Source organism: Urocitellus parryii, chromosome 6 (assembly GCF_045843805.1).
Source record: "Urocitellus parryii isolate mUroPar1 chromosome 6, mUroPar1.hap1, whole genome shotgun sequence".
NCBI classification, from domain to species: Eukaryota; Metazoa; Chordata; class Mammalia; order Rodentia; family Sciuridae; genus Urocitellus; species Urocitellus parryii.
Window position 1 is genome coordinate 191108323 of NC_135536.1, and position 22753 is coordinate 191131075.

Here is a 22753-nt window from a genome sequence, read left to right on the forward strand (position 1 = left end):
AATGCTGTATTCTCTTAATAATTTAAGAAAACATCTGGAAGTCTCCTGCCAGACATTATTTAAGCAAGGAAATAATTTAATAGATTGGCCATCTTAGTTAGATACTGTAAGAAAGGCTCTGTGGAGAGTCCCAGGAAAGAACATCTTCAGATAAGGGAAAGGACTCTTCAAGATGGCGGGCCAGATAAGGGAAAGGACTCTCAGGAAAGTGACATTGCCTTTGACTCTGCCCCCTTGCCGTGGCCTAGTTTAGGAAGACCTGGGCTTTTCCAGCAATAGCAAGGCTACCGAGCTGCCTGAGCAATGCAGGGGGGCGGAGGTGAGTTTCACAGTAGGACCTTAGGCAACAAGTTACAGCCAGTTCTTGCCAGCCTCAGGGATCTCACCCCCACAGTTCCTGGGGCTAGAATTGCCTCACCCATCCTCACTTGCTGCCTCCTTCCCAGCTCTTTATGCAAACAGGGCCTGTTCTGGAAGGCCTTCCTCACCAGCCCGCAGCTCTAGCATAACCCTATTTTATGATCTTTGGAGATCTTATCACAATCAAGAAATGGCACTGCTGTTTGGATTACAGTCATGTGTTACTTAAGAACAGGGATGTGTCCTGAAAAGGATTTGATTAGACAATTTTGTCATCAAGTGACTGTCATAGAGTATTCTCACACACACTTAGGTGGTAGAAGTCAACCATAGGATGCAGCTTACCAGGTCAGTGAGGCTGCACATGCACGGGGGGACTGTTTTGCGGTAAACTTTATTTAAGAAGTAGAAAGAGTACACTCTAAAATGACAGTAAAAGGAATAATACACAAACCATTAACATAATTTTTCTTATTTTTATCAAGTATTAGATACTGTATATAATTGTATGTGTGAGGCTGGAGTGTAGCTCAGTGATAGAGTGTTTGCCTGGCATGTGCAAGACTCTGGTTTGATCCCTGGCACTGAAAAAAAAACAAACCCTGTTTAATTTCCCTAATTGTATGTGTAATATTTTGATACAACTGTCAGCCAGTATGTTTATTTACACAGGACACATGAGGATGAGCAGTTTCGAAGTCCCTGGGCAGTAGGAATTTTTCTGTCAATAACCAAAATGCTACAGGAGTGGACTTCAGTAGACTGCCGCCCTGATCTTCAGACAGGCAGGACATCTGTCTGGAGGGCTGATGTACCTCCAGGCCTAGCACAGGGCCCGGCACACTGTGAGCACATGAATAAGTCATTGCTGGAGGGATAAGCACACTCTTAGAGGAGCAGCTGGGGAAGTTCCAGTAGCGACACAAGACGTATCTATTGAAGGCCGACTATGTATCAAGCACTAGGCCAAGTCAGTCATTGGGGGGTACCTCAAACAAAGAGATTTTTTTAAATCCTTAGTTCCATGGGGACTTATTAAAAGTAAGGGGGTGGAGGAAATATATCTATTTGAATGTCTTTCTGAACACATAGGAAGACAGAGATACTAAGACACACAATACATGACAAGTGGCAAGTTCTAAGAGGAAAGATAAAGTACACAGGGGCAAGGGGGCTGAGACGGAGTGAGGAGGAGGGGCCTTGCTGTACTAGCAAGGGCCAGACAAGGCAGAGTCCCTAAGGCTGCGGATTGGAATCAAGACCCGTAGGGGTCAGGGCGGTGGCAGGTGGCAGGTGGTGCAGAACGAAGAGAAAGCATCAGCGCTCCGGGCTGGAGGGAATGGGCTGCAGGAGGAGAAAGTAGGAAAAGAGGAGGCCGGGCGGGTGAGGACACATCAGGGAGCGCAGTGTCTTCAGAGTGTGGACACCACCCACATCGCGGACCTCACCTGGGAACTTAGAAATGCTCGTTCTCGGGCCTGCCCTCAGACCTACTGAATCAGAAACGCTTTGGAAGGACAAGCCTCCCAGCGACTGTGGAGCGCGATAAAGTTGGAGGGCCCTGGAGTAGGATCTTCCGCGTTAAGACCCGAGTTACCATTCCTCTCTTCATCCACCTGGTCACGGTCCTCTTGATTCTACCAGCCGGGCAGGGGACCCACCTAGCGCTCTGAGGATTTGCCTCCTCAGAGCCACGTCCCGCCAGGTCCTCCGAGGCCCGCCACCCCGCGCCCCCACCCCATCTGCAGCCTGCAGCGGTCTCCCGCAAGCCACCCGGGCGTCCCGGGACCGCGCCACCGCACCGCAGCCTAGGGGCCAGACGCCCGGGGCGGCAGGTGCAAAGGCGGAGGGTGGCGGCGTCCGGCGAGAACCGCAGGGGTGCGACCCGTCCTCCTGGGGCCGCCTGCCCACACCGGACGCGCTCGGCCACCCAGAACCCGGGGGGTTTCCGCGGCCTGGGATCGGGATGGGCCGCCGCTTCCCCGGGGAGCGCTGATGCAGAGCCAGGTTGGGGCGGCCGGCAGGGCCAGCGCCCTCTAGGCAGCGGAAGTGGAGCTTGCTTTACATCCGTCCTCCCCGCCTCGCAGAGTTGGGAGAAGGAAGGTTGGGGGGTGTGGAAAAAATAAAAGGAAAAGTCCTTGCACCATGTAGAGCAGCGCCCCCAGCCCTGGCACCGCAGCCGGCCGGGGACCTCCCAATCTGCGGCCATGAACGCGAGCGGCGAGGGCGAGAGCTTCCCCGGCTCCGTGCAAAGTAAGTGCTTTTCCGGGCGCAGTGCGCGCTCCAGGGCCCAGTGCGCGCTCCGGGGCCCGGGCCCAAGCACGTCAGCGACGCAGCCACCAGGCCCGGGGCCCCGAAATCGGGGTGACGGCGGCGAGCCGCGTCTCGGGGAGCCGGCGGGCGCGGTGCAGGGGGCGCCCGACGGGGCTTGGGGTGGGGGCGCGCCCAAGCTGGAGCCAGACTGGGGGAGCCCTCCTGCGCTGCGAGACCCCCGGGAAGGGAGCGTGGGGGAGGGCGTGCGGCTCAGACAATCGCACCTCTCGGTGCATTCCCGCCCCGCCAGGCGGAGTTTGGGACTCGGGGAAGGAAGAGGGGAACCCGGGTAACCAGGGCAACCCTGATGGGGAAACTTCTGCCTCGATGGCTCAAATTTGGATTCTGGGAATTGGAGAGTCTCACGAGGTCTTGACGGCGCGTTGCAAAGCCTTTTCCACATTAAAGGTGGGGATTTGAATGGGAAACGGGCTGGGGTCGCTGTTTTTGAGTTTGGGGTTCCTTTTTATTATCCTGTTGAGGACGTCAACCTTTTTAAGTCCCCAATATTGCCCGATGCTTTGTTTCCCAAAGTGTGGTCCGGGGGCTGAACTCAAACCAACCACCTGGGAGCGAGAGTGCGTATTTAAAAGGAGCTTTCTGCGCCCCACCCAGCTGATCTCGGGGTGGGGCCAGTGATCTGTACCAGCTGTCTGGGTGACTCTGAAGCACAGGAAGTTTTGAGAACCCTGGCCTGGCGCAAGGGTTTGCAGACACCTGGCACATAGTAAGTGCTCAACTTGTTAGCCGTTACAGTTTGGGAGACATTGACTCTCAAACTTGGCTGGGTATTTTCTGCATAATTTATGAAAAGAACAGATTTCCCTAAACCCCAACCCCTCACTCCCAGACCATTATAACTCAGTATCTCCTAAGTGGGGTTCAGTTATGTCCATGTTTGAAGAGTAATGACCCCACCAGGTCACAGGCTTGGGGAGAGGGGGGTGCTGGCCTTTTACCAACACCATCTCATTTAATCTTCCCAACAACCCTAGTAAGTGGAAAGATCTCTTCTCTCCATTTTGTAGAAAAGCCAAGTCCAAAGTCACTTTGGTAAGTGAGAGTGTCAAGATTCTAATTACGGTCTAGTTCATTCCTTGTGCACTTCCACATGCCAGCAACATTGTTTGGTATTCAAACTCCTTTATCCTGGGGATCAGCCCTGCTCCATCATTAAGGAATCCTCAGCAGTGCAAGTCACTGTACTTCTCCAGTCCTTGTTCACCTGTTAGTCCCATGCAGGTGATTCAGTAGCTGCAGGGAGACTGTTTCCTTCCTTCCAGCCACTGATTTCAAAGGACTTCAGTGCATAGGGCCCTCTGCAAGATGACTGATGTCACCATGCTCAGCAGTCTCTCTCCTGAGCAAGTCAGCCAAATTGTGTTTCTGCACAGAGACTTGTTATCTTAGACATGGAGAAAATTAGACATCATGTAAATATCTTATTTTCAGGAAATTATAGTGCATGGATAGCAATCATCTATGCACAAAGGTAGTCTTGTACTATTTAACTTGGGGAAAGTGAAAATAATGTAAATACCTTATTTTTGCAGAGATTATATACTGCACAGGCACCGTGGAATAATGTTTTGCCATTAAGTAATTATACCTATAAAGAGATTATTATGGTATAGCACCATGTTAATGTAATATCATGTAGGAAGTTCTGTAATACATTAGTTCTATAATATATCATGATCATGTGCAATTTTTAATTGTAAATATATTTGTAATGTTCATGGGAGATACAAATGGAAAAAATATGCTTCTTTATGTTTCTTCCAAATCTTCTTTTATAAACATGAGTTTTCTCATAATAATGCAAAGAAAATTTTTAAATAAAAATTGAGATTCTCATATTAGGGACATTAATTATATACCTTATCTAACAAATATTTAGATAGTACTTTCTAATATAGGGCCATATAATACTGTGTTAATATTTGCTAAATGCTTTGCAAATAGTAACACAGTATTAACTCTTGGTATTACTATGGTAAAGAAGCAATGCCCCTGTCATTTAGGAATGAATTTTGGCTACAAGTAACAGAAACTTGAAGTACCCTGGCCTAACAAGAAGTCTGGGATTAGTTGATTCTAGGACCAAATTAGGGGACTAGTGAAGTAAGAGCCAAAGTCAATAAGAATCTTAGCATTTTCCTCATATTTACAAGATGGCTGCAGAAGCCCCAACTGCACATCTACATTGAAAGCCAAAAGAAGAGGGAACAGTGCCAATTTTTTCTGCACCCTTTTTATCATGAATGCTAAGTGTTCCCCAGAAACTCTTCCAGCTATGTGCTGGAAGGGCTCAACAAATATGTAGGGGACCAAGATTATTTTGGCTAATGGTTCTTATGGTGGTGGTTGTTTGGGTATGTGGGAGGAGTGACTTTCATAATAACCATTTAGTTGGGATAGGAGGTGGCTGCTGCTTCCTGCAAAGTAACCGGCAGCCCTACACATCAAAGAACTTCCTTGCAGAAAGGCACCCGGGGCAACAAGTCATCCTGAGCCATCCCTTGGATCTGGGTAACTGTGGCTAGGACAGCTGGGATTCTATTTGCAAGAAAGAAGAAGGGTTTAAGGATATTGGCCTGGCACCTGGCCAGGTCTGCCATGCTGCCCCTTTTCCTACCAGGAATCAGGTTTGCAATGTAATTTAAAGCTGTTTGGAATTAATCAGTGACTCTCCCTTTGTCCCATGGAGTTCCAGGCAGCACAACCGTGCTGGTTGAACTGACCCCGGACATCCACATCTGCGGCATCTGCAAGCAGCAGTTTAACAACCTAGATGCCTTTGTAGCTCACAAGCAGAGCGGCTGCCAGCTGACCAGCGCGGCCGGAACGGCCCCCGGCACAGTCCAGTTTGTATCGGAGGAAACGGTGCCTGCCACCCAGACTCAGACCACCACCAGAACCATCACTTCAGAGACCCAGACCATCACAGGTATGGCTGGGGGGCTCTGGGCTAGGGGTGGCCTGGCCACCTCCCAAACACCTTCCTGGAACTTGTTAAAAATACCTTGCTGGGGCCCAACCCCTGGGGTGGTAGATTCATTATTTTTAACAAGCTCCACTGGGAAGCCAGCTGCCCAGCCAGGTTTGGGAGCTGCTAGGTTAAAGCAGTAAGTGTTAGCAGTTAGAAACGTCACATGTTAAGCAAGACAGACAAAAAACAGGTTTCAAAACCAAAACTATATACTAAGAAAAAGGTACTTGCAGAAAATATGTCACAGCGAAATAAGTGGTTTTCTTTGACAGTGGGTGTACATGTATAAGCCCTGAGCTTGCATTACTTGAGTGAAGGAAGGAAAAACATATTGTTTTTGGGTTTTTTTTGCATTTTAATATGCAAACAGGCTTCAGTGTCTCCCTTTCTTGTACTACAGACTAAGAAAACAGAAAAGCCCATCCCTGCCCTCCATTGCGTCCACTCTGCCAAAACAAACTACAGACAGGTCAAAAATTTAAATGTACAAAGTGAAGCCGGGCACAGTGGCACGTGCCTGTAATCCCAGTGGCCCAGGAGGCTGAGGCAGGAAGATCCCAAGTTCAAAGCCAGCCTCAGCAACTTAGCAAGGCCCTAAGCAACTCAGCAAGACCCTATCTCAAAATAAAATATAAAAAGGGCTGGGATATGACTCTGTGGTTACATGTCCCTGGGTTCAATATCTGGTACCAAAATAAACAAACCAACAAACAACATGAAACTACTAAAGTAAATATAATACACACAGAGATACACATACACACCCGAACGTGGACCTATAATCCCGTACTTAGATTTATCATCTATCTAATCTGTCTTAAGGAACCAGGCAGAAAGAGTTTAAAGCAAGCCATTAATGAGATACTTACAAAAAACTGTGGGTCCTATAGGGAAATGGAGAAGGCATTAGTTAAAGGCATTCAAATACAAATTGAAAAATATATTAATGGGCTTCACCAAGAAGGCAGGTTGTGGACCACCCCCCAAGAAGGAAGAGTCCTAAATCTGATTGGAAATGAGGTCACAGCTTTCCCAAAGTGAAAAACGAGTCTAAAGATGAACAAACAACCTGGAAAAAAAAATTACAGCATGTGTGCGAAGACCCAGCATCCTTCCTAAACAAAGAGCCCCGAGACCCGGTCACCTCAGAGTCAAAGGACAAATAGATGAGGGAGGGAGGGGCAGCAGTGTGTGCTCTGGGGAGGTAAATTCATAAAACCTGGGCAATTTTGATATCCTTGGGATTTTCCACCTTAAATCTCTCAGTTTTATGATCTACCTAAATGCATTGACTCGTGAGCCTAGGCCAGGTATTGGTCCTGTAAGAGGGTGCTCAGGTACAATAGGTACCACTGAGAAAGGGTGGAGCTTTGGCGCGGATGTGAGAGTCAGAGTAGAGGTCGCAGTGCAATGTGACTTAGCCTGGGAAAGGGGAGCCAGGCCTGTGTGCAGACATAAAAAGATTCTCGAGGTTAGTGCAAAAAAAAAAAAAAAAAAAGACTCTGCATTTGTGTCATGTTGCACTGTACTCAAGGGAAGCTTCTGGAATGAGATAGCAAGGCTTCGTGGGAGGCACTGGAATGTCGCAGGGACTGTGGTCTCGGGGACTGTGGTCATGGGGGAAGGAGATCACACAGGACTCCTCCCCAAGTGCAGCAGCTCTTTGAATCCAGGTGGTTAAATATCTAGATTTTTCAGAAAAAAATTGAAAAATGTGAAATTTCTCAATTTTAAAACTCTGTTGGCCAAACAGATTACATCAACAAGGCTAAGTCAGCCCACAAGCTATTCTAGCTTTTTCTAAATGTTTACCAAAGAGATCACCTGGAGTCAAGGGGAGGAGCATTTGAAAGTAGGGGAACCAACTTTCACTGATGAGCTGTACGATGGTGTGATGTTGAAAGCTTTTGGCGATTAGCAATATTTTGTGAATCCAAAATAATGTTTCTTTTTTTTTTTTAAACCATAGATTGAACCCAGGAGTGCTTAACCACTGAGCAACATCCCACCCTTTTTTATATTTTACTTAGAGATGGTCTCACTGAGTTGCTTAGGGCCTCACTAACTTGGTAAGGCTGGCTTTGAACTTGGGGTCCTCCTGCCTCAGCCTCCCAAGCCTCTAGGGTTACGGGCCTGCACTAACACATCAAAATAATGTTTCCAGTGAGTTTTTAAGACATGAAAACAATCACCTCACAAACCTTCATTAAAGAAACTTGAGGTCACCCCACTCTCTCCAGAGTTTTCTTAATTCTCATTCTCAAGGAAGTGACCAAGAAAATGTGAAAGCTCGAGTGTGGTGTGGTGGTGGACACCTGTAATCCCAGCAGCTTGGGAGGCTGAGGCAGGAGGATCATGAGTTCAAAGCCAGCCTCAGCAAAGGTGAGGCCCTAAGCAACTCAGTGAGACCCTGTCTCTAAATAAAATTCAAAATAGGGCTGGGGAGGTGGCTCCGTGGTCAAGTGCCCCTGAGTTCAATCTCCAGTATCAAGAAAAAAGAAAATGTGAAAGCTAGAAATCACCTTGGAGATGAGCCAGGTGCTTCTTATTTTCACATTTTCATGGAAAAAAAAAAAAATCAAGCAACTGTGCATGTGGGGAAGAGGCAGGACCACTGTCCCCCACCGTCTCAGTCCTGGGACGTGAGTGTGTTCCCCTTCCTCTAGTGTTCTTCTTCTTGAAGGGTCAGTGCTTTTCCTGTCCTCAAAAGCCCAGTCCCAGTAACGCACATGTGTGTGCGACATGTGTGAACCCAGTCTGCCACTCGATGGCCCTCACCTGTGGGCCGGTCACTTCCTGTCTCGCTCACTGCCATCTGTCAGAAGAGGGGCAAGACCTGATGGGCCACTGTGAGGCTGCTGTAAGGGTTCACATGAAGGGCCAAGTCAGTGGGTTCAGTGACCACTCTCACTGATGCAGACATCCGTGAAGGGACAGTGCCACCACCCTGCGTCTCTTCTCCACCTGGCTCAGCGGCTCCTCCCATTGTGTCTGCTCTGGGGCCAGCTACTCAAGCAGCGTGCTGCTGTCTTTTCCCTAGAAGGTTTTCTGGGCTCCACTCCCTCAAGTTTGGGCTTCAGGGTTCCATTATCTAGCAGTCCCAGCCCCTACCTGTGGACCAGGATCCCCAGGGAGCTTGTTAGAGGTGCCAGTGCCTGGCTTCACTCCTGAATGAGACACTCAGGCATCTGTATTCTTAACAAGCTCCCGGGGGAGCCAGGTCTCAGCCAGGTTGCAGGGTCACTCACTGCCCAGGGCCACAGTCTGACCCCTGCACAGCCATTGCCCGTAATCCTCATCTGCTCCCAGACTGCTCTGTCCTTGATCCAGCCAAACCCCTCCTCCCTTGGCTCCCACTTCTCCCTGTGCCATAGTTGAATATGAAGTAAAACGGATTCTCTGCCTTCTAGCTTCGAAAGCTGTCTGTTGTTTCACATATGATTTAATAACTTTCACCTAGGAGAAATAAAAATATATGTTGATGCCGGTGAACAAAAAAACTACCGACCCACATGCATTTTTCTAAGTTCACTGCTTAAAATCGTGGGGCTCTGTCATCAGATCCCTGAGGTGTTGGGGGTTTTTGTTTTGGAGGGAGGGGGTGGTTTTCTGTGTCTTTTTTGCAGAGTTGGGGGTGGAACCCAGGGCCTGGCACATGCTAGGCAAGTGCTCTCCCACGGAGCCAGGCTTCCAGCCCGGGTTCCTGAGTTTGGATCTTGGCTGCCTAGATCCTTAGGAGCCCTCTAACCAGGGCAAATCCCAAGAGTCCTCAGTGCCTCATTTTCAATGTCCATAATAAATGGAAAGACAACAGGGTCTGTTAGTTTAAAGAGTCTGGAGTTCTGAGACAGACTGCCTCAGCACAAATCCTGGCTGTACCATTTGCAGGGACCTCACAGGACTATGCCTCCATTTCTCCCCCTCTCAGACTGCAGGGGTCCTACGAGGAAGACACTTCTAGCTGTCAGTGTTGCCTCTTGTACTCACCAATCAGGGGGATAGGAGATTTAACTGAAAAATGTTAGCACAGACAGAGGAACGGCCTTTCCCACCTCTTCTGCCTGATGTCTTCTCTTCAGGTTCAAGTTTAGAAATTTCCTCCACCTAGAAGCCAGCCCTCAGCCCTACACCTGAGGTTAGGTTTCTCACCTGTTTTCTCTCTGTGCATTCATCACAGGTGTGATGAATCAGTTACTTGATGATAAAAGCGGAAGGGGTCAGGCAATGGCCAGGTGTGCAGCAGCCCAGCAGCTGATCAAGAGGGAAGAGCAGCCGGCACCAGCCAGCAGCCAGTCCCTGCAAGGTCCAGGTGTGGCCAGGAGCTGGCCTGCTTCTCACTGGTCCACCATGTCCTTTTCCTGTTGAACATAAACAGTTTCACAGAACATCGGCATCAGACCAAGACATGTTGTGACTATTTTGGAGCAGGACCAGAACAAGACCACTCTGCCACTGTGGCTGAGTTCAGAAAAAAACAAAACAAAACAAAACAGGAACATTGTCCAAGCCTCCCTTCTTTACCTATTAAGAGCTTTAGCTGTTTTCTGGTCGTTTCTCCCTCTCAATCCTGTTCATTAAGATGCAAATCACAGAGTCACCCTTGCTTGCTGATAGCTTCCGGCGCAGGTTTTCCCCACACATACATCGAACATGGTGGAGGTTTCCTCGCTGCAACCAGGGGTGTGTCCCTCGTGATCTTTGACCAGAGGATATCAACATAAGGAAGGCCCAGCCACATAATTGATTTTGAAAGCCTTAGGACAAAATCTGAAGGCCCAACTTGGCTTATGAGCCCCAAATTAGTGGTTCTAGGCTTAAATCTCCCTACAAGCAGGGACCTAGTCAGTCTTGTTTTCCTGTCCCCAGCAGCAGGCCTGGCACATCTTGGGCACTTAACAGAATAGCCCTTGAATGAGGGCAGGAGGGTGCAGAGGGAAGGATCAAGCCTGTTAATGTGCATGAAGCACAGGACATAGCCTGGGCCCATCAGGAGGGTTCCAGGAGGGGAGCTTCAGCATGGTCTTGTGCCAGGTGCTTGGGCTGAGATCCTAGGGGTGCACCTTGCCCCTGGAGAGGCCAAGCCCCTTGGAGAAGGGAGGAGGACTTAGTCATAGGACATACAACCCCAGCAAGTGCTGCCTTAAAGGTGCAAAGAAGTAATAGTACATCAGTCCTGAGCGGGAAGTGAGGGGGTGGAGGGGTGTGTGAATAAGATCAAATGTGTAACAGACCTTTGGGAGGAAGGTGATGGGAAGGTAACACTTCTTCATGGTCTGCTGGTGGTGGAGAAACTTGGAGTAAGATTTGGAAGCAGGGGCAAGAGAGAAATAACTCAGGGCATAGGTATGTAGCAAAAGCCATGCTTTCACTCTGGCCTTATTTCTGAAAGTTGCTGAGCATATGAGTAATTTAATAAGACAAACTATGCAGGGATTGCCCGGAGGACCTGGCAATAATAATAATTCTCATGCAGTGCTAGTTTGGGTGCCATGCACTTTTCTAAGTACTTCAAATGAAGTAATTTTTCACAACCATAAATTAGGTACTAATAATGATTACCACCCATTAATGAACCTGAGGCATAGGGCATTATATAACTTGTCCAAGAAGGGTGTGGTGGTGCATGCCTATAATCCCAGCAACTCAGGAGACTGAAGACTGAAGCAGGAGGATTGAAAGTTTGAGGCCAGCCTGGGCAATTTAGCAAATCTCTCACTTGTTTTTTTTTTTTTTTTTAAGGACTGGGTTGTAGCTCAGTGGTGGCATGCCTCCTGGGTTCAGTCCCCAATACTGTAAGTAAATAAATAAATAAATCACTTGTCCAAAATGACAGGGACAGAAAATGATAGGACTGGCTCTCAGACCCATGGTATCTGGCTGTATAACCTGTGCTTTCAAGGGTTAAGGGAAACCCTCACTGCAGAGTTGCTCAGGCTAATTTGTTTGCAGCGACCACTGGAGGTTTTGATGAAATGCAGACTCCCGATCCTCAGTGGGTTTCGGGGATTCCTGGGGCACTGAACCAGCTCAGGAGTTCACATGCTTTCTGTTGCTCTTCAACCCACAAAATTAAAAGCAGGATGAACAGTGGAGACATTTCCCACATCCAGAAGAACAGGAAAGGCCGATCCCAGGTGGGCCCTGGGGCTCATTGGTGGCACGTTCTTTTCATTTTCTTGTCCTTGGCAATGGGCATTTATCCTGTCCTTGCCCCTTGTGGCCACAGATGGCTGTTCCTGCTTTAGACTTCAGATCTCCTCCCAGCCACTTCCACAGACAAGAGAGGAGCAGCTTACCTTTATCAGGGAGGAAACTCCTGATGAGCCCCAGAAACTCCTCATACCACCCACCAGCATTGGGACATGTGGAAATGCCCAGTCCCACAGTAATGGAGGTAGCAAGGGGCAAAGAAGAGGGGCTCAGCAGGGAAATTCCAAACCCAGGGCCCCTCCGCAGAGCCTCACTCCTACCGCAGCCCCGTTAGATAGATTGGAGCAGGAGTTCTGAAAGAGCAGTGTGCCAGAGAATTACCTGAAAAACTTGTGAAAAATACACCGATAGATCTCTCTCCCTACAGACTTCACCCTAGATCTCTGCATGGGCATCTCTGGTGTGTGATCAGGTTGAGAACCATTGGACCCGGAGAGGGGGGAGTAGGGAGGGACAGCCAGCACCTCCAAGGGCCCCACAGATCTGAGGAATAAAGAAATGGAACACAAGGAGGAGAAGCAAGAATGCAGGGGCGGAAGGAATCATTATTCTTAGCATTTTTTGTTTGTTTTGTTTTGTGTTTTTCCTGTTTGCTGAGTTCCCATCCTAGTACAGGTTAATTTTCTGTACCTGGAACTCTTTGCCCAGCACAGCCTCCTGCCTTGCTACAGTTTAAGCCAAAGGGGAAACTATATAGAAGGATGGGAAATGATGGAGAATTGAGGTCAGAGATTAACTGGGTCTCAAAAATGAGATTGAACTAGAAGCCAGTCGTGTGTTAGGGCTTCCTGGACCCTCACAGTTTAGAGGCTGGATCTCAGGGCCCGTCCAGAACTACTGAATCTGACTTCGTTGTAGCCAAATCCCGAGATGGCATGGGCGCACATGGCCTCTGGCGGGTGCCCTGTGTCAGTTCCCGGATTCCAGGGCAGCGAGTCTGATTGGCCCAGCTGCCATCAGGTGTCTGCAGCTGAGCCAATCAGCGATGGGCAGGGGGCGTGGTCAGGGGCCCCACCCAGAGGCAGAGGCTCAGTCCTGGGATCCAGACAGACCCAGAGGTGCCCAGCTGCGGAGAAGCTAGGGTTACATTAAAAATCCTGGAGAAGTGCTATTTATAAAAATAGATAACTAGATGCCCAGCATTTTGGTACATTCCTATAATCCCAGGCTGAGGCAGGAGGATTGCAAGTTCAAAGCCAGCCTCAGCAATTTAGCGAGGCCCTGTCTCAAAATAAAAATATTTTTAAAAAGGGCTGGGAATGTGGCTCTGTAGTTAAGTGCCCCTAGGACACTAGTTCAATCCCTAGTACCAAATAAATAGATAAATACCTAGAAGCCTCTTCAATTTCCAGGAAAGAAAAATGGTTAATCAGTCTATACAACAACTGATTAAAATAATTATTTTATTTTAAAATAATGAAATATTACGTTGCCATTAGAAATTATATATTGGATAAATGATAACATGGCAAATGCTTTGGTGACAAACTTGTATAATTGTCTAGCAAAAAAACAAAAGAAGACTATAAAGTACTTTAAGCCATGATTCCAGTTTTATACTTCTAAAATCTGCATGCAAAGAATATGGTAGCCATTTAGTTGATCATTAATTCAACAAAGGTTCTTTGAGACCCTGCCCTTCGCCAGGCTCTGTGTTAGACAGGGAGAGGGAGGACCACAAGGTTGTGTGTCTCATCCTACCAAATGGAGGGAAAGATGGTCATTAAATAGTTTCTCCATTTTTTTTTTGAGGGGGATTACTGGGGCACTTAAACACCTAGCCATATTCCCAGCTGTTTTTCCCGGGGCGGGGGTGGGGGTGGGGTGGGGGGGTGTAACCAGGGATTGAACTCAAGAGCCTTACTGAACCACATCCCCAGCCCTGTTTTGTATTTTATTTAGAGACAGGGTCTTACTGAGTTGCTTAGCCCCTCACTTTTGCTGAAGCTGGCTTTGAACTCTCAATCCCCCTGCTTTAGCCTCCCAAGCGGCTGGGATTACAGGCATGTGCCACTGCACCCAGTTTAGATAATAATTGAATTGCAGTAGAGCTAAGTGGTTTGGAGAGGCACAATCCGCAGTGAACACACATGATGTGTGTCACATATGATGACAGCAATCCGGCAATTTTTTCTTGTACTTTCCAAACTTGCCAACAATTAGTGTTCACTTTTATTTTGCAAAAATAATGACTTATAATTTTTAAAAAGAGAAAAGGATTTTTAATGGAGTTTCCTTTTTAAAATATTTTTTAGTTGTAGATGGACACAATACATTTATTTATTAACCTTTATGTGGTCCTGAGGATCAAACCCAGGGCCTCACACATGCTAGGTGAGCCACAACTCCAGCCCCTTTAATGGAGCTTTTTAATTGAAGAAGAGAAGAGGAAACGGGTTGACTTTGGAGATGTGAGAGCCGTCTTCAGACAGTGGAAGGGTGACATGTGGAAAAGGAGGTGGGCACATGAGCCCATCCACTGAGGGCACTTAGTGAGAAGGAGCTAAGGATTTCGATTCCCTGTGGAATCCACATGGCAGGCTTACATTTTAAGCAAATGTATGACCAAATAACTAAAGGCTCAGGATTTCCCTGCTACAAACCAGGACTAAATGTGACAGCCTCTCAGACTCACTTGACCACACAGGAAAGCCAGGGACATCCCCAGGAGGCAACAATCAAACCAAAAGCCCCCGCAGGTGTGTTGAGACTCAGCTGCTGGGCCAGGAGATCTTCTCTCACTAAGCAGGGACTTGATTTTAAGGGCCAAGCTAGAGTGGGGGGGGGGTGAGTCATAGTGGTCCTTGCTATCCCCCTTGGCAGATCTGGGGCTGTCCCTGCTGCCTTCACTGCTGCTTGGTGCCCAGAGATTCCCCAAGGCTAATGCCACTCAGTCTATGAAATCTAAATGCAGACCAGTGAATGATAATCTGTTATTGCATCAAATGTCAGCAATATCAGCTGATAACTGAGTGTTCCCGCTCAGGACGTCTTAACCTCCTGGAGTCTTTACTAGAACAGTAAGCTCTCAGCTCTGTGGTCTCCACTCACTTTACAATTTGACTGACCCAAAGTAACCCTGAGGAGTAGAGAAGTGACTTGGTCAAGGCCCCAGAGCTGGTGAATGTGGAGAAGTTGGTTCCAGGTCAGTCTTACTTCTGACCACCCGCCCCACCCCACCCCCACACACAGGCACACTGACACCTGGGAATGGGTGGTGACTCCACCATCAAATCACATGCAAACACCCAAAGGGGCCGAGGGAGGCAGTTGGTCACCAGCAGTGCCTTGGTGTCCACGGCCACAGGAAGGGTTTCCTGGGGTACCTCCGCAACATGCGCTGTCCACAGAGGACCCTAGAGGGAAGCCAGGTTTGGAGGCATGACCCTGAGGATGAAGCCAGTTAGGCAAGCTGCCTGTCTGTGTGACACTTACTGTCACCCACTGCCTCTGGGTTGCTGTTAAATTCCAGATGCCTTCAACAGAAGACCATTTTATTTATTTTTTATGTGGTGCTGAGAATTGAACCCAGTGCCTCACCCATGCTAGGCAAGCACTCTGCCACGGAGCCACAACCCCAGCCCCCAGAAGACTATGTAATCATATGCCTCCCTGTTTTGTGTGCAAATGGCCCCAACGAGGCCTTCCTGGACCTCCCTGCCTCACATTGCATGTCCCAGCACCCCTGAGAGCGCCCTGCTTTGCATTTCTCCATGGCATGTAGCACCTGACGTGCTGTGTATTTCAGTTAGTTATGGCCTGCCCCAGTCCCAACTAGAATGTCACCTCCGTGAAGGCAGGCTTGTGTCCCTTTAGATCACTATTGTTTCTAGTACCTAGAACACTGCATGGTGCCCAAGAGGCATTTCATGAAACTGAACTGAATAAATGAATGACCAGTAGCGAGATCCCAGCAGTGCGGATGCCAACCCTGACCCTCACAGCAGCCCTGGGAGAGAGACAGGCCCTGGCCCCATCCTCCAGGTGAAGGCACTAAGGGAAGGTGACACTTGGCAGCCCCTGCTCCTGAGCAAACACTTTCTAGTCTAGTGACTGTCTTCTTAGGTGACACATGTTACACCTGACTGGCCACACACCCAAAATGATCCCTGCAGGTGGGTGCTGATGCCCTTTGTTCTGTTACCTTCCCACGAGCACGATGCCTCCTATGGTCCCGAGACAACAGAAGCCGAAACAGACACATGGAGATGTCAAGCTCCCGAGCAGCACAGGGAACAACAGAGTGACGCGGCAGCCTGGGGAAAACCTATGCCTGGGAGGGACTTCAGATCCTCGGGAGCCCAGGCCAGAGAGCAAAGCTGATGCTGGTGGCAGGGCAGCGCAGAGAGAGAGAGCCACCCGTTTCCAGAAACAGAAAGGGGCAGGCGGAGCCAGCACGTGCCCGCCAGGAGGGTTTTGAGGCCCCTGTGAGGTAGCCTGCCAGGAGGGCCAGCCCCACTCTGGGTGCCTCCCGCATGGGAGCCACCTGTTCAGAAAGTCCAGAGGTCGCATCAGCACAACACGCCAGCCTGGTTGCAGCACCAGAGGTCCAGTACCTTTGGAAACCCCTCAGTCCCAGTTAGGGACAGTGGGCCACCTAGGTCATGACCACTTGAGGGGAGAGTTTGGTGCACTGGGCCCAAGTCCAGATCTGTTCAACTAGAGTAGCTGGTGCTTATTGTCATTTAGCGGTGGCCACATCCTGATATCAAATTCTCTCATTAAGCTTTACCTCCACCTCCTCAGGGGGACCTGGGGATTATCCCTACTTATGGGTGAGGAAACTGAGGCTCAAAGGGAATTCATAACTGGCCTGAGGTCACACAGCAGCAGGTTGCTGTGCAGGACCTGAATCAATTCAGAGGCACCTTGGCACCCACCTGAGGCAGTGGCGGGCTAGGAGGCCTTGGCCAGAAAGTATCCTCGGCCAGAAAGTATCCTCCTGTGCATGGGAACAAACGTGATCCCATTCTTGTCACCTCAGGCTTTTGCAACTGCTTGTCTTCAGTTGACCCACTGCATAAAGTCTCTCCATGATGGTTCAGTTGTGGTGAGAAGCGCTGTACCCAGCTGTGTACCCAGAAATGCCTGGAGACAGTAACAGGGTTGATTTGATATTAATGAAGCCAACGCTCCTGGGAAGAATGACTGAAGTTCCAGTTCTCCCAAAGCAGCAACCAGGGGAGCAGATTCCCTGTGTGTGTGTGTGTGTGTGTGTGTGTGTGTGTGTGAGAGAGAGAGAGAGAGAGAGAGAGAGAGAGAGAGGGATGCTGGGGGTTGAACCCCAGGGCGCTTAGCCACTGAGCCATGCCCACATCCCTTTTTTTTTTTTTATTCTGAGACAGGGTCTCACTAAGTTGCTGAGGCTGGCTTTGAATCTTTGAATCCTCCTGCCTCAGCCTTCCGAGCTGCTGGGATTACAGGTGTGCACCACTGTACCCAGCAAGATTCCCTCTAGACCAGGCCAGGTTAGAGTTTACTCTGAGATACTGGAATAGGATGGTCTGTGCGGTGGCTTTCAAACTCAGGCATGTGACCAGAATCAGCCAGACAGCTGGTTAGAACACTAAGTTACCGTCTCCAGGCACCTGTCACCCCCAGTGGGTCTGATTCAATGCCTCCGAGGTGCAAGCTGAGAATTTACCTTTGAAGCAAGTTCCCAGGTAGCTCCAGTGCTGCTGGCTTGGGACCACACTTTGAGAACCAAGCAGGGCACTTGAAAGCAGGCATGACCGGCGATAAATCCCAGGCTGTAAGTGAAAACCTCTCAGCCAGAGGCGGGTGCTGGCGCGTGCCTCAGAGAGACTCGGCGTGGACACGGGGATGGCAGCTTGTCAGGCTCCGTGGGCTGACTTTAACCCCCACGACGGATTCCCTGAGAAGAATGGGAACCCTGGGTTTGCTCGGAGAGCAGGTGCTGTCAGAACCCAGGTGTTATTTGACAGGAACCAGCCTGTCACATGGAGGAGTCAGGAACCGGGGTTTCCTGTCAGATGTCAGAAGACTAAAGAATGCATTTAATATGAAATAAAATTCCTAAGGAATGAGAAAGCATCGGGTCATAATGCATTTTATGGGCCACATTTTCATTGCTTATAAAATAAGAACATCAGGGCCAGGGCTGGGGCTCAGTGGTAGAGCACTTGCCTAGCATGAATGAGGCACTGAGTTCCATCCCCAGCACCACATTAAAAAAGAAAAAAAAATTAAATAAAATAAGAACATCATCTAATCGAACATCTTAGATTCAAAGAAATACCGTGTTTGTGTAAAGAGAAAATGCAATTAGCAGCTTCAGCCTGTTATCAGGGAAGTTACTGCTTTGGGCAAGGCTAAAATCAATAGTGACGTTGGATCTACATGGAATTAAATAAGTATATTCTATACATAAAACTGCAAAATTTTGAAGATGGTTCCTGGGTGCCTGAGGTTTGGAAAACTGTAGGATAGCAGCTCTTAGAATCACCATTAGGGCTTCTCAGCTTGATAATGTCCACCCACTGAGAAAACCACTATTTACTTATTCCTCTTCAAGGCCAAATCTTCATGTGACAGATTATAGTCTAATAAAGGAAAAAAAATATTATGACATTGCCTATTTGTGCTCGCTCTCTTGCTCTCTCTCCTTTTGCCTAAAAACTTCAGCAAAAGTACAGGAATACTATATGTGGAAAACGTATGCTAAGAAGAACGTTATCAGAATAGTCTTACCCAGAGTCTTTCTATCAGTACTTTTCTGTTAGTTTGTTAGGATTTTTTTGTGATAAAGCTTACCAGCGCGCCTAGGGCATCTGCTGCATTTAGCATAAAACTTACCTGATGTAAATTGTAGGAACACCTCTTCATTCGAGGGGTCTGGATCTGTTGTTTCAGAGCTGTCTCCCAGCATCTGACTCACTCACTTTCTCCTCCTGGTGACTGAATGGCTGCCACAGCTCCAGGCATCCATCAGAAGCCCTGCAACAAATGTCCTCTAGTGTCTCATTGGCTTGAACTGGGTCATGGAATCACTCTTAAACATCAAGGGAGACTGGGATGTTCGTTCTCTACCAAGGAAAAGGTCAGCAAAGGGAATGGCTGGTGGATATTTTTATTATGAGAATTAAATAACGACCATGTCTTTTAGTTTCAGCTCCAGAATTTGTTTTTGAACATGGCTATCAAACTTATCTGCCCACGGAAAGCAACGAAAACCAAACGGCCACTGTCATCTCTCTCCCGACCAAGTCATCACGCACCAAAAAGCCTTCAACCCCACCTGCTCAGAAAAGGCTTAACTGTTGCTATCCAGGTATGGCCCCCATATGTCCTGCCTGTGTAGAGGATGTGACACTCAGTCGGGGTCCAGGGCTCTTGACAGCTGGGTATCAACATGACACATACTGTCTGGCCTGAAAATCAGAGCCTCCCAGCATGGATGTCACCACAGGCCCCTTCTCTCTCTGTCACTGGTATTGTGCCCAGGGGCACTAAGGCTTATAGCCACGGGCCTTTCGAAGGGAACTTGTGAGACTAGACGATACTATGAATATTGTTCCTGCACTAAAGCTTAACAAAACATCCGGGGGGGAAAAAATGCTCTTTCTTTACTTTTGCTTAACTTTTTATTTGGGAATAATTTCAGACTTACAGAAAAGTTACAAAAATAGTGCAAAAATGTCCCTGTGTATACCTTTCATCTAGATTCCCCAGGATGCTAACATCTTCCACATTCATTTTTGCCATTCTTTCTAGATAGATCTCTATATATTTTTCCCCAAAGTCTCTTGAGAGTAAATTGTGACCTGAAGGTCTCTTACCCTGAATACCTCTGTGTTTTCTAGAAGTAGGGCCTCCTTCTATAGAACCACAGGACAATCATCAAAAGCAGGAAACTAGTGTGTGTGTGTGTGTGTGTGTGTGTGTGTGTGTGTGTGTGTGTGTATCACATTTACTGACCTTACTCAGATTTCACTGTCCCACTCATGTCCTCCTTCAAAAGAAAAACACTTCCCTGCCTGGTCCGGGGTCTGACCCATGACCGCATGTTTCACTTGGTTCTTAGGTGTCTTTAATTTCCTCTAAGCAGGAACAGTCAAGCCGTTGTCTCCGAGGGGCTTGACGTGTTTTGAACAGTACAGGCCTGTCAGTTTGCAAAATGTGCCTGGACTTAGGTGTGTGTGGTGTCTCCTCAGGATTAAACTTGAGGCTCCACGGTTTGGGCAGGGGCCCCTGGTGTGTCACCTAAGGGGCGAATGACATCCCTTTGTGCCCTTACTGTGCTGCTAACCCACATGGCTTGGAGTAGGAAGTTTCTGCCAGTGTTCTCCACTCAAAAGTAACTGTGCTTTCCTTTGTAATTAATATTTCCTTTTTTGTTTGTTTGTTTGTTTTTAGGTTGCCAATTCAAGACTGCCTATGGTATGAAGGATATGGAGCGGCATTTAAAAATTCACACAGGTAAGTCACGCGTCTTTGGCCTCTGTGTCCCAAATCCCTTTTTCTAAAGAGGAGAAAAAGGTGAACGTATAGAAAGAGAAAAATGAGCCGGATGAAGTGGTGCACACCTATAATCCCGGCTGCTTAGGAGGCTCAGGCGGGAGATCTCAAGTTCAAGGCCTTGGCGACTTGGCGAAATCCTGTTGCAAAATTTTAAAAAAGTTTTTTAAAGGGGCTGGTGGTGTAGCTCAGTGATAGAGTGACCCTGGGTTCAATACCTAGGACACGAAAAGAAAGAGAGAAAGCAGGCCAGCAAGCAGGGAAGAGGAAAGTGGCTATTTCTGATCATTTTAATGTTCTTTAATACAGTTTGTCCTTCAGGATCTTCAGGGGAGCTTACCAGAATTTGAGAAGGTTCAAGTCCTTTACAAAAATGAGACTTGTAAAAATAGTAGTTTTATAGATGCCACAGGTGTATCTTTTCTTTTTTTTCTTTTTGGTACTGGGAATTGAACTCAGAGGCACTCCACCACTGAGCCACATCCCCAGCCCTTTTTGGTATTTTATTTAGAGACAGGGTCTCACTGAATTGCTTAGCATTTCACTTTTGCTGAGGCTGGCTTTGAACTCGAGATCCTCCTGTTTTGGCCTCCCGAACCGCTGGAATTACAGGCATGTGCCACTGTGCCTGGCCACACAGGCACATCTTACATATACTTTGGATCACTATAGATGACTCTCAACACTCAGTGCAATGTAAGTCCTATATAAATAGTTGTTTGCTGTATTTTTATTTGTACTTGTTTGTTGTTATGGTTTATTTTTTGAATATTTTGGATTGGCAGTTGCTTGAATCCACAGATGCATCACCAGTAGAGACAGAAGCCGACTGTGGGTTATTTTTGTGTTTCCCAGATGTTTTGCATGGAGAAAGAATGGCTTCTAGGCGATTTTAAATGAAGTGTTAGATGTTCATGTTCAAAAGATTGTATTATACATGTTCAAAGAGTGTCAGTGTGTCTAGGTGAGGGACCCAGTGAATTTGACTTTATTTTCACTAGTTGTCCAGAGTCTGCAGTCGAGCCCAGCCTTGGAAGATGAAGCAGCCAACAGTTATTTTTTATATTCCTTGGCCGGGATGACTGAGGGCCTTATTGCACTGGGGTCACCATCCTATCTCATCTGCCTCACTGTGTCATGTCATTTAGATTCATTCTAATTATCCAGACCTTAATTTCATGTATGGCAAGCATTTTCATGTGAGAAGCAATAAATCTTTCCATGTGGCCTTCAGAGGTTGAAGCTTCAGCCATCAAGCACAGCATATTTATCCTTGAAAGAGTTAAGGACCGTGATTCCTGGTGGCGACTGGGAGACCATTGTAAAAACAAATGAGAATGACTTAATTTCTGCAGATCTGCAGAGAACGCCCACATGCAGCCAGCCACATCTGTGTTTGTAGGGTGGTTCCTGATTAACTGAACTACCTCCATCATCATCTTCAGCTCCAAGAATTGACTAGGCAGCGACCTTGCTAGTTTCCTCAGAGACAAGGGTGTGCTTAATAACCCCTGGGGACTGGTGGACAGCAACAGTCACAGGGCTCTTGCCTATAAAGCTGGCCAGAAGCCACCCAGATGCACCAATAAGCATCTGCCCCCTATTGCACACAAACAGAGTAGTGGCCACAGGGATTGCTGAGCAATTACTATTCCTGGATTTTTAAATTGACTGCTAAGGTTTTTAATAATAAAAATGATAATCTATAAGAAAGTTTTAGAAGTATTTTTAAATCCCAAATGTTTGTTCTAAGATGATAGTGATCACTTTTGGCTAACTAACAACATAGTTCAGCACCTGGCTGTGTGGGACTTGGCAAAGTACATATTTGATACATATAGTAAAAAAATGAAAAATCCCAACTCTCAGACTCTTCTAATCCTTTGACTCAACTGAACGAAATGGTTTATTATACCATTCTAAAGAATTGGCATGCCTAGCCGGGCGCAGTGACACATGCCTGTAATCTCAGCAGCTCAGGAGGCTGAGACAGGAAGATCACAAATTCAAAGCCAGCGTCAGCAAAAGCAAGGTGCTAAGCAACTCAGTGAGACCCTGTCTCTCAATAAAATGCAAAATAGGGCTGAGGATGTGGCTCAGTGGCCAAGTGCTCCTGGGTTCAGTCTCTGGTACCCCCCCCCCAAAAAAAAAAGATTTGGCATGTTTATGTGAAACTAAAAACATTCAAATTTAAGTAGCACTCTATACAACTTGCTTCTTCGTTTGCTACTGGACCTCTTCCTACATCAGCGTGTGAACATCTACTTCCTTCTCTTCAGTGGCCACGTAGGGAGCTGATTTCAGTCACTGATGGCACATGTATAAAATACATATTTCTGGGCTGAGGTTGTGGCTCAGAGGTGGAGTGCTCGCCTAGATTGTGTAAGGCAGTGGGTTCAA

At 47.7% G+C, this 22753-nt stretch overlaps 1 protein-coding gene across 3 annotated transcripts in view; it reads left to right on the forward strand.

The window, feature by feature from the left end:
- Nucleotides 1-2441: 2441 nt before the first annotated feature.
- Zfp64 (ZFP64 zinc finger protein) overlaps nt 2442-22753 on the forward strand; it is a 72755-nt gene continuing 52443 nt past the window's right edge. For 2 of the 3 annotated variants that reach the window (XM_026391007.2, XM_026391005.2), the window contains exons 1-4: nt 2442-2613; nt 5384-5623; nt 19002-19166; nt 20252-20314. In XM_026391007.2, the coding sequence (XP_026246792.2) occupies nt 2568-2613; nt 5384-5623; nt 19002-19166; nt 20252-20314 (514 nt within the window). In that variant the 5' untranslated portion in view covers nt 2442-2567. The remainder of the gene's footprint in view (nt 2614-5383; nt 5624-19001; nt 19167-20251; nt 20315-22753) is intronic. The other variant, XM_026391006.2, reaches the window with a different exon arrangement.